This window comes from Drosophila montana, unplaced genomic scaffold, assembly GCF_035044405.1.
Source record: "Drosophila montana isolate Dmon_TW-CO22-7 unplaced genomic scaffold, ASM3504440v1 contig_2397_1, whole genome shotgun sequence".
NCBI classification, from domain to species: domain Eukaryota; kingdom Metazoa; phylum Arthropoda; class Insecta; order Diptera; family Drosophilidae; genus Drosophila; species Drosophila montana.
Genome location: NW_026997278.1, coordinates 774,675 through 787,115, shown reverse-complemented (window position 1 = coordinate 787,115; position 12,441 = coordinate 774,675). Strand labels below are relative to the sequence as shown.

Below are 12,441 nucleotides of genomic sequence, written 5' to 3'. Positions count from 1 at the left end.
TCGATGCCAGCTCGTTGCCTCTCGGCTAATACCACGAATATATTTTAGGGGTTCGGTTGCATTTTTTAGTTTACCGTGCAGAGGCGTCCTCGTCGGGGATTCAACGATCGCCCCCCCGTCGGCAATAACATGCTGGGTCACTGAACTTTTCTGACCACTTGCGAGTAGCCGAGAATATATGTATATATACCTGACCAAATGTCCCTATATGACCAATATTCCCAGCTCAGCGATACAATCTAGCGCAATCTCGCTCAATATAACTATAGCTAGGGGTTGGCAAAGGCCCGCTGACCAGAGGCACAGAGGGTGTACAGGTGTGTACAGGTATAGAGGTGTACAGGTGTAGCGACTGGTCGCCCAGCAGTGTAATTCGAGCAGCTCGTCTGAAACAGTTTGGTCAAAATAAAAAATATAAAAATGTATTGTTTTTAAATAAAATTACTTATACATTTTTTGGATTATACAAAAATTGAACCGAGTTTAAAGTAAATAAGTGATATTTGTACTGTAAATGGGCAAGGTCCTTTTTCTGTAGACATACATTTTGGGCTTGCGGATAAAATGATTATATATATATAATGCCACCAAGTGCTAATCTGAAGAGTACTATATAATATATGATAATAATCAATCTGTCTTTGCGAACAAAATGAATCACAGGTTATTCAATTAATCAGTTTGCGAGTGAATTGAAATTTTGTCGAAATTATTTGTGGTGACTAATTTACTGAAAATACTATAATGAATGACTCATAGAGTACTCATGAGCACTATGACGGATTTTTGGAAAGTCCCAGCAAGCTTGGAAAATCAGAATTCGATTGTACGCATATTCCAAGATATATTTATATGGAATAATTCATTTGATTTGGTTTGATTTTAAATGATTGATTCGATTTTTACAAAATTTCGCCACAAAGTTATATCAATCAGATCGACTTCAAACTAATGTTTCGATATTAATCAATGTGCATTTTGATTGGTTTTGGAAAATTCATTCTCCAGCTCTCTTGGGGGAACTGAAAATATGGTTGTGAGAAAAAGGGAACGTTGCAATCTTAGCCAGTTAGCCAGTCCATGTTAAAACTTTTCCAAAACTGAGTGCGTCATATTTCCAAGTCCTCAGCTACCTCGCTCACTTGTCAAATGGTCTCAAAATAGAGAATAGTTATATTTTGAATTAATATGGCGATAATTTTACATTTCGTAAATGTACTTTTAAATATAAGAAATGCATATAAAATGTTTGGTAAAATATAAGACATACGGTAAAATGTAGACATAATGATAAAATATAAGTTCCCCACATTTACATTTCAAAATGGCGTCGCCAAGCTCTTTGCAGCGCATCGACGCCCCCCAGCCAGTCGCAAACGCCTTGCCACCCTTTTGCGACGAACGACGCGTCGTGTTCTTCAGGCCAATCACGGGCCATCGACTTCGCGAAGTTCTCTGAGCTGTGTTAAAAGAGCCAATGAGAGAGCTTTAGGCGCGAGAGCGTCGCCGATTAGAAGAAGATAACCTGTATCCAGAGCACACACACACACACAAGCTCGCAAACTTGGCGTCTCATCCCTATAACAGTTAATGCCACCTTAAATTGTTGATGTGTTTGTTATTCGTGATTCACACAAATTGTCTACAGACTTTTTGTTAAGTGGGAACTAGTTGATCCAAGACTGTAGTTTTTTAGAATTATTGCTCTGAAAATGTGCGGGATATACATATATGTATACCTAAGCCTTTAAAGCAGAGTATTCATTATTATTCTAATATTATTTTAGATAAGTAAACGAAAAAAAGGAAATGATTACGGCAGCAAAAAAATTGAAGGGCAGCGATGGTCAAATCGGAGGATTCCGGCATATCGTTGGAGCGCCAGATGTGGATGAGTCCGACGAGGAGGAGCGCGAACTAACTAATTTAAATTGGCTACTCAGAAACCAAAATCTATCGTGGCCAAAAACAATTGATGTGAACTCTGAGGATGATCTTAATAATAGCCAGGTCGGCAGCGGCAATCGGAAACTGTCCACTGCAGTCGAAAGTATCAATGCACAGAAAAAACCAAAGGCTTTGGAATATGATACTTTCAAGAATATGGGACATAAATCCTGTCCGGACTCGAGAAAATCAAGCACAGCAACGGCACCTTTAAAACGTCCAAGTCCAGCCGAGCGCTACGATATTTTCATCAACAAAATAAAGCGGTGAGCATAAATTAATTAAAATATATTCAAAATCAGGTAAAATAAGCTAAGAATCGATTTCTCATTGCAGCGATTTAGTGGAATATGAAAAATCGGCCAACAAATATAAAACGGATGTAACACACAAGCCGCCATTCAATTACTCTCACATCATTGGAATGGCAATGCTCGAAAATGGGCGTGTCACATTGCAGCAGATTTGCGCTTGGATTGAGGCAAAATTTGCCTTTTTTCGCGTGCGTAAAAAATGGAACGTAAGTGCGCATTTTTTTACCCTTGATCTTCTATGATTATGATCCTTGTTCACGAAATCGGATCGGGGCGGATCGCTAGATCGGATATCCCGATCCCACTATACCGAAATAACTGTCTGGTCTATTTAAGACAAGTAAGAGGTTTGAGTCGGGAGCTCCCGACTAGGGGATACCCTGAACCCTCTTCTTCCAACACCCAATGCAGCTTCCGATACGCGCTCAATTGCTTTAATAGTACTAAAGAAAAAATAAAATACAAAAAAAAAATTGTTCCCTTTGCAGGGTTCGAACTCGCAACTAACCGCATCACTTGCCGCCGCCTCTACTCAAAGGCCACACCAATAACTGAGCTTTAATGAGAAAAAAACCAATTAATATAACAGCACAGAAAACAATACAATCGCAATTCCAATGCTGTTAATAGAATGTGTGTGTGTGTACATGCATACAGAAATTCTTGGAATTTGCGCAGCAGCTATGCTATGCACGTGCGCACGTAACTTTTGTGTTTCTTAGCCGATCTTAATGAAATTTTCGACAGTTCATCTTATTGTAGAATAGAATATTAGAATATTTGTGTATTCTCAAAAATGCTTAAATTGATGGGCAATACAAGTTGGATAATTAACTTGATTTATAGCTTTGCGGTGGTAGCGGGCAGGTGGCGAAAGGTACAAAATGAAAGATACTTGATATATGTATACTATTCTAGAAGCTACATGTCAAGTTTGGTGACTCTAGCTCATATTATTTGACGTAATTGCTCAAAAAACAGGATTTCGATATCGATTTTTATCGACTACTTGGAAACGGGGCAAGTTATCGAATATCGAAAACAAACTCGATCTGCGCGATCACTAGGAGGACCTAAATCCAAAATTTCAAGTCTCTAGCTCTCATAGGTTCTGAGATCCTTGCGTTTATACATACGAACAGACGGACGGACATGACTAGATCGACTCGGCTATTGATGCTGATCAAGAATATATATACTTTATGGGGTTTTGCTGTTCTTACCTCTTACCTCAGTGTTTATTATTTGTAGAATTCCATCAGGCACAATCTGTCGCTGCATCATTGTTTTCGCAATCGCAAACGCGAGGAGAAGGGCAAGGGAGGCTATTGGGAGCTGGGAGTGGATCCCAAGAAATGTGATAGAAAACGCATACGTAATCGCAAAACAACCCAATCGAAGCTGAATCCAGCTACGAAAAGTCCGTTGTCAAAATATCAATTCGGCGACAATGCGCCGGATGAGAAGGCCCGAAATTCCCGGCTGGATAGTTGTTCCGACAATAATAACATTGCCGAGCATGATGTGCAATTGGATTCGCTAACCCTAACGGAGGTGGAGGTTGGCTTCGGCCTGACATTACCAAATGCTCTGAGCCCACGGTTGCACGATCCGGACGGCACTTTCCTATACCCGGATACATTTGCGGCGACCCTGACAAACAATGATGCCGCCTTTCATCTGCAGCAGCAGCAATACGAGCTGGGCACGATTATAATTAGTACGACGGGCATTCTGGATGAGCCTTCCTCTTCTTCTTCTTGCCTAAATAGCATCATCGGCAACAAGTTCGGCTGTTCCAATATGGTAAGATCAGATCCTGGATCACAATTTTCAAATTATTATTATGATGCGACGTGGTTTGCTTTTGTTTTTTTTTTTAGATCTATACGGAGGATGAGATTCCCACACCAAGTGAGAATGTCATCATTTCGTCGCATAAAATGGATGCCAATAAAGATGCGCCCGTGGAGATCCCCATCCCCATCCCCATGCCCATCCCGAGTAGCTTTACCATCAATTGCGATTACTCAAATTTTCGACCATTCGATGAGCCGTTCAGTTATCTCCAAAGCAGTGAGATCAATCGAAATGAGGACATTCTGGATAACCTGCTCGACGTGTGTGTTAGAGATTATTAGAGATTAACAATATATCGCCAAATTAAAGTGCACATTAAACCTTAACCTAAAGCTAATCTAGTTCATAATTGATCTTATTACTACTAAATGCAATTTTCCGGCAGTTTTCCGGGCCAAGTTTTTTATTATGGTCCCCCGAGTAGGTTCAAAAAATGTTTGCTTTTGTGGAAAAACAGTCGAGGAGGATTTTCGTATTGCAGCTTTATTTCTTGTACTCTTCTTCTTCTACTCTTCTGTCCATATGAGAACGTCTTCTTAATGTGCTGAAAACTTTCTTTCCAGCTTTCCTATTACTATTTCCTGTTGAACAAAGTTAAAAGAGCATAACAATAACAAAATTAAATTGAAAAAATTTCTATAATCTTCATTGGTTTAAAAGTTTTAGAGAAGAAACAACATGGACCGTATATGGAAAATCTTAACAACATCTGGTAGGTATATATATATATATAGGAACAGTCGGTCGGTCGGAGATAAAGTTTTTAAATGAGAAACATTCGAAACATTCGCAAGAGTTTTTCCTCTCTGTCGTGCCGAGGTTAGAAAAAAAACAGTAACTTACACAAAACAGATCAAAAAATTGTATTTTCTATTGTTGATTGACAGAAAAATTTTTTTGTAATCTTCTAAAAGTAGTTGATCATTTTCGAGTACGTTCTACAAAATAAGTAAAAAATATATATATATAATATTATATATGTATAAAGATCAGACTTGAAATGCATAGAAAAAACCATTCTACACATTAAACGTAGTTAAAAATCAAAGTTAAATATGGCTTCAAGTGCATTTTATAGTGGTTCATGTATTTTGTTTTATGTACATTTATTTATCTTAAAACAAATTAGTCCTCAAGTCGAGAATGTCCGACTAGGAGAGAGGCCTGAACGCAGCTCTGCAAAGTATATTTAATCATAAAAGATTTGTGTAATTAGTTGAAATCCTGTAGATAAATAAGATCCAAGTGAGTTATATTATAATAAAAACTTTAATAATGGCTCAATATTTGAACTAGTTCGACAAATTAACCGGAAATCGATTTCTCAGGCAATACTAAATAGATTTAAGCCCGAATCATTTGGAACTCTCCATCTACTCAATCTAAGCTATATCCAAAAAAAAAAGGTAGCCTCATCAGATTTGTAATATTAGGGAGAGTGGAGGAAGGAATGTACCCAAAGCTAAAATACTCTTGAAGAACATACTTGCATATATATCCAGATAGCCAAGTTTGAAAATCGATTATTATCGACAAATAATCGATAAAACGATGGATATCGATATCATAGAATGAAGTTAGGAAGTTAGGATAAACGACTTGTTTTGGGATCTTGTTTCAGGATTCTTAGCTTCATTCAGAACTTGAAGCCTCTAGGCAGACAGTCGGACTATAAGACACGGCTAAAATTGACTATACTATATATATATATATATATATATATTATTTAAGGTGGGGGGAGATACGCATCTTAAACATATTTTTAGACTGGGGGCATATTGTAAAATAATTCAATTACGATCTAAAACTTAATTCGAACTTTCTCTATCTGCTCGGAGAATTATTGTATATTAGGGACATCATAAATTCTATGAACAAGCGCATTCCAGGACCTGCATATCGCTCCAGGTTGATATTTTGAGCTTATCGCTGTGCTCCTCGTCCACGTGCAAGATCTCCAGTTCGGTCAGCTTGGACGGGGCACAGCATGGTCGGGGAGCACGATTGTGGTCCTGTTGCCAGATAAGGCTTTGCAGGAGGGCGTGGTGATGGGCGGGATTGTGCCTGGGCGGGCAGCGACCACGGCAGTAGCCGGCATCGAATACTTTTGGCTGAATTATGAACTCGAATCCCTTGATGTCCTTGAAGGCCACATCCAGCTGGTGTCGGCAGCAACGTTGATGCGTCTTATAGCAACTATTTGGCCACTTCTTCACCTGCTGATTCTTCTGATTATGATGATAGAACTGAGAGCTGCTGTGATTGTTGTTGTTGGCCAAGCCAAAGGATTGAACTCCCTTCTCGCGGTGCGTGCGCCCAATATGTCCGATAATGTTCAAAACCGGCGCCAGATGAAACCGATCCTCCTCCTCCGCCTCCTCCTGTGTGGGCGTGGCAACATCACTGAGAATGCGAGCACCGATCCGCCTGCACTTGTCGCAGTGAATCTCAATGCCGAGATTCTCGTGGCTCTTGTTCAGCCAGCCCCGCACCGCGTCGGTTACATCGAATTCCAGCCATTGACTGCGGGTCTCCTCATTCCGGCTGCCGAAATTCGGATTCTCGAATTCAATCCGACGTGCATCCAATTGACGGCGTTTGTGCATTGGCAGCAGCTGATAAACCTTCAGGTTTAATATGTGGCTCCGGACTTTGGGCCGGCTTGGAGGACTGTGTGGATGTGGATTCGCATCATCCGTATCGCAGCTGGCCTTGCTCCTCAACGGATTTTGTCTGGTTCTACTATGATGTGTTTGCGCCGCCGCCAACGCCGGATTGTAGAGCATCATTAGCCTTACGTTCGCCTCATCCAGTTTCTCGTAATGGAAATCGGCATCGTTGGCATCGTTGATGGCCAAAGGGAAATGCAGCAGAATGTTTGTCCCAAATTCATTTGCCCTTTTAAAGGTTTTGGTTTTTCTTTCCCGATTCTTCGCTTCGCTCCTCATTGCTCGTCTCTGGCGGCCGCGCCTTTGGCTTATGTCATTAAACCTATTTGTTACAATGCTTAGAATCTGAAGGGTTGTCGGTGGAGGTCCTGAAGAATAGAGCTGCTCCATGGCGTTCTTCACTCCATGGTTTCTCCTTAAGCGTTCCAAGTATTCAATGTATTTGCTAGAGTATTCTAATTGGCTTATGTTCGCCTACAATGAAGATAATATAAGAAAATGTTAATCATTTTAAGGATCAGTTAATCAAAAGTTGAAAGAAATTGTAACTGAAATATTATTATACGATGTTTTTGCCCCGTTTAGGTATGCAATGGAATTTTTCATCCAAATAAATTTTATCTCGTCTGCCTACTGGGCATTTCTGTTCGCCTGGTATTTTTGCCAAATTTTCGTTAAAATCTCACGTCCTTTTTTCATAGCAGCAGTTATTAACAGTGGTATGTTAAGTAACATATGCTTAACAGTGGACTGTTAAATAACAGTAGCAACTGTTAATTAACAGTGGACTGTTAATAAACTTTTTTTAATACATTATTTACCTGCTGGGCATTTCTGTTCGCCTGGTATTTCAGCAGAATTTTGAACCAGTGCAATGAGAAATTTGCGACCGTTAATTTTCAATCCCTCATTTAATTGTGGATAAAGTTTTTAGGAGAATTTTGTTGGGATTTGGAACTATAGGATCACCAGAACTATAGCTATGGAATGGTTAAGCCAAGGATATATCGGGCATCTAGGAACCATAGAGGGAGGAGGAACGGCTGTAGGTTCGCCAGGACTCTATAAATGGAATGGTTGAAACCAAGGATATAATATTATGGGTCATCTAGAAACCGGTTTTGATTTTCCGGACGTTCCCGATTTAGCTTAAAAATAGAAATTCGCCATAGCTCAGACATTTTGCAACAATAAATTAATTAATGTTCATATTTAGCCGATGAATCGCATTTCTACCGAAGAAGTTTGGATTCTGCGAAAAGTGTTAAGCACGTGGAACTTAATTTGATCGCGAAACGTATTGGATTCTCCTAAAAGTGTTAAACACCCTTCAAATGAATGACGGTAAACAAAAAAGATTCATACAAACGTTTTTCGCGATTTTTCAACACATGCAAGTGGAATTTCCCAAAACCCCGATTTATATATGGAGATGTATTTTATTCAAAGATTATACATAACTAGGAAATGCGCAATTTTTGTAGCAGCTAGCTAGCTCTCACCTTTTTCATATCCGGTAATTTTTTTAATCCAAGTCCCTTCATAATTAGTTTGGTAAGTTTCTCTTTGTTAATAATTCTGTTGTACATATGGTGATTATCTTTGTATTTCTCAAAGGCGACTTCTTCTAATTTTTGGCTGTCAGCATCATGTTGACGTTTTTGAATCTCACGAACTTGCGCGTTTTTGGCAATATGAACGTTTCGCTTGGTGCGGCGGATTGAGGAACCGTTTGCCATCACGGCTGACTTTGGTGCATCTAGGCTTCTATTTAGGCTTATCTTTTGATTATTATCAGATTGACTTAGAATTATTACACTATATCCGCGTAATCCGCGGTGATTAGATGGATAAATGCGACTCTTGCTTTTTATTATTCTATCGGCGGGCCTAACTTGGCAATCCTTTTTTGTTTTAGGTCCTCGCAGCTGCCCATGGTAGGGGCTGGGCCTGAATATGTTGTGATCGAGCTCTAGATTGGAGTTCGTCATTGGCATCGATATAGGAGGGATCATAACATCCTGGCCGCTAACTTGTTGAACCAATGTATTGCAGGTTAGCAGAAATGGCAATAACAAAATGATGACGAAACATAATTGCGTTAATTTATGCAAAATATAGCTAAATAATGTTGTGGCTATGCGTGGATTTGTTTGAGCTCTTCTCCATTTAGATGTGCCCGATTTTGTACAGTGTATCGCTTGTACTGCATCGATTGCATTATGGCAAAAACAAGAAGTATCCCACAGTAGAAGAGTAGTATAAGAAGAAGAAACTCCAGTTAGGCCATCTCGCAGCTCGTCATTTCTGGCCCTTTCGGTTCCTATTTGAATATCATCATTCCAGTTGAAAATACTTTGGAATGTTGCCGCAACGTATTCAGATTCATTACGTATTTTCATTTTTATACCACATGGCCTCAGATCGCAAATGACACAGAAATAACTTGAACTATCGGCTGCGTGTTCGATCTTGTCTCTCGCCCTGTTCAAAATCTCGCACTAAGCTTATGCTCATTTCATCACAAACAATATACGGTATATGTATGCATGTATGTATGTATGCATGTATGTGTGTGTATATGTATATTCATCAAGCCCGCAGTCGTGGCTTTCTTTTATTTGTATGTGCGTACACACATACGCACGTCCATCATAAATATCATAGGTTTGTGATTTGTTTGTGTGATATCAAATTCGTTAAAATTTCAAGTTGGTAATTAACACAAAATACTGTTTAGTTTTAGTTCAATTTAGAGTAAGTTAAAGATCACAGTTTATTATAAATAACAATAACAATAACATATTTCGTGTTTCACATTAACGTTCCATCATACACTACTATCTACAACTTCGTGTTTATTTATTTATTTATTTATGTATGTACATCGAGAGCAGAGACGAAAACCTGTTCGGTCAGCACTTCATATTCGACTAAAATACCAGAAAGAAAATGCTTACTCAACAGCCGCAATATAAGCAAACTCTTCTTACTTATACACACACCCACACAACCTAAATTTGTACAGTCCTCGTCATTTGGATAGGGACAGTGAGAAATGTTTGCTTGCACAAGTGAAAATACCTACATATTTGATTATATTTTGTATTATTTTGCATTCAGCATAAATTGTCAGCTGATAGATCTCATGTTTTTAAACCGGACATTCAAAACGTACATATATTAAAATAACATTTTACAATCTCTGTAGAATAACATTGCGTTCAAATTTAATCCAACAAAAGGAGGTGAATATTTATTTTACATTTGTTGAAAACCCTTTTTTTATACTCTAATAATCTAATGTATACACACAATTATTAGGAAGTACGGAAGTAAAATATATTATAGGCTTAATATTTTTTAGTGAGCTCAGAAATTATCCAATAATCAAAACCTTTTTAGCTAAAATTCTACCAATAATTATATATGTACATATATATAATAACATGAGATATGCTATATGTGCGGGTCCTATTCAGTTAAGTGGAATTGTATGCGAGTGTTTTTTTTGTTATACCCTACAAATTTATTCTTGGGCATTTCTATTTGAGTGTGTGGGCCAACATCGCCCCACGCATTTTCCAGGAAAATATATTTGAACACAATCATACTAATGTATGTGTACTAGGGCTGGTCGTATGTCGTGTTTTTTTTTTGTTGTGACACGACCACGAGCATCATACATATATTAAAATGAGGACTTTTGCTACATTACAATCTTCGTTCTGTTACATTCTCCTGCATGTTTGTATATGTATGTATGTATGTATATATGTTGTGTAGGTAATTGCATGTGTGTACACATTTTTTTTTTAATAATTCAAGTTCTAGTGATTAGCTGCAGCCAACGAGCTGCAGTATTTCATTGATAAAAAGAATCTCGTCTCTGAATGTTAACGTAAACATTCTTTGTGAGAGATAATTATATGCACACTAACGTATTCTCTTTACACGAACCTGTGTCAGATATACACACACATACATATATTGCATACAGTGACTCACGCTTGAATTAACTAAGGCAATATAGAAACCTTAAGGGAGTTGTAAAAATCAGCAAAAAATCATATACGAAAAAAGGTTTTTTAAAAACAATAGACCTTAAATTACAAAAATAAATCGAAAAACAGAAGAAAACAAAATTAAATTGCCATGACTTGGCTTATCTTAACAAATTTTTTAATGCTAACAGAATATCTATTATAATATTTAATAGAACTCCCATCTCCTACAGCTACTATCACTTCTGGCGTCATTTTGATACATGCTTCCGCTTTTAAGTAATTAGCGCTGAGCGGTTTTTCCAAATCACATCGATTCTTAAAAGTTCCCCAAGTTAAGTTTAATTTCAGCTGTGAGCCACTGTAATGTAAATGCATACGTATGTATGTAGATATGCAAAAGAAATTCCCTATTTGTGTAAACGTATACATAGATATGCAAGGGAAATTCCCTATGCATTCATTTTTATAAACAGCCAGGGGGAAGTATTAACTTTGCAGACAAAGCGGCATTTGTACGCATCTTTGTGTACATGGTAAGTATGCGGGCTACGGGATTTCTGGATTTTGTATAAAAAAAAATATCTTTTGGCAGGGGTAAAAAGTAGAGTTCTCGCAATTTGCGTTTCATACCACACACGCACACACGTAGACAAATACATTTAAAGTGTGTGCTTGTGTGTGTCTGCTGGAATGAAAAACTAAAGATCAGTGTTGTAAACAATTATTTTAGTGTAGAGCAGCAAATTTGGATGATACTATGCGCAGTCTCAGTGCACTCATTGAGTATTTAAATTAAAGAAATAGTTCAGCTAAGCATTCCAGATAAGAAGCATTAAACTCAGATACAATCAAAAGTTTACTCTTTACTCTTTACAATTATAGAAGTTTGACTTTCATGGTGAATGTACATACATGTATGTATGTATGTATTATATTGAATACATTTTGAAAACCTAAAACTTCTTTGATACCAGCGTGTTTTTTTTTTTTAGGGGTTGACAACCAACCGAAGCTAACATCTCCAGGAGGGATACGAATTTCCAATTTAGAGAATATGACAGGAGACATTTCCCATTACATAATGTGTATTATATGTATGTATATTATTCAACCTTCTTGTATAGTTAAGAAAATCATGTCACATAAAACCGAATATGTTGAAGAACCTAATGAACTTTATTAAAAATAGTACAGTAATACATTCATACATAATTACATTTACCTATAAATATGTTATCATAAAGTACGTTTGGTATATATACACTAGTATGTACTATTATGACTATATATAACTTATCTTGAATGTATATTATCTGTTCATATATTTTAATGTATGCGTCCGTCCATATATATACAATAGGCAACAAAAGTAAAGGTTTCAAAAAAAATTATATAAAGGTCAAAAATAATATAAGCCATATTTTTCAGTTTATAAAATATTTTTTTTAATTTCAATATATTGTTATATTTAACTGTGTTAATTTTAATATTGGATGGTGATTACTACTGTTAATTACAAATACCAAACTAAATCTATTAAATCGCAACTCAAAATATCAATTATTTATTATCGTTACCAAAATTATCAGGCAAACTATATATATTTATGTTTAGTCAACACATTTTGTAGAGAATATAATTAAA

The 12,441-nt window shown here is 37.2% G+C and overlaps 2 protein-coding genes across 3 annotated transcripts; one reads left to right on the top strand and one right to left on the bottom strand.

Moving 5' to 3' along the window:
- Positions 1-381: 381 nt before the first annotated feature.
- On the top strand, positions 382-4,611 carry LOC135427886 (uncharacterized). Of its 2 annotated transcripts, XM_064681608.1 has the most exons (5): positions 382-488; positions 1,788-2,213; positions 2,284-2,467; positions 3,513-4,067; positions 4,145-4,611. In XM_064681608.1, exons 2-5 carry the CDS (start codon positions 1,810-1,812, stop codon positions 4,400-4,402), a joined length of 1,401 nt encoding a protein of 466 aa, XP_064537678.1. In that variant the 5' UTR covers positions 382-488; positions 1,788-1,809; the 3' UTR covers positions 4,403-4,611. The 2 variants fall into 2 exon arrangements, with proteins under 2 accessions (XP_064537678.1, XP_064537679.1); XM_064681609.1 differs by lacking the exon at positions 382-488 and having other exon boundaries at positions 1,777-2,213.
- A 349-nt stretch (positions 4,612-4,960) lies between these two features.
- mav (maverick) lies at positions 4,961-9,706 on the bottom strand. The gene is made up of 2 exons (XM_064681607.1): positions 8,293-9,706; positions 4,961-7,264 (listed from the first exon to the last, which is right to left on the bottom strand). Exons 1-2 carry the CDS (start codon positions 9,190-9,192, stop codon positions 5,990-5,992), a joined length of 2,175 nt encoding a protein of 724 aa, XP_064537677.1. The 5' UTR covers positions 9,193-9,706; the 3' UTR covers positions 4,961-5,989.
- Between the last annotated feature and the right edge of the window lie 2,735 nt (positions 9,707-12,441).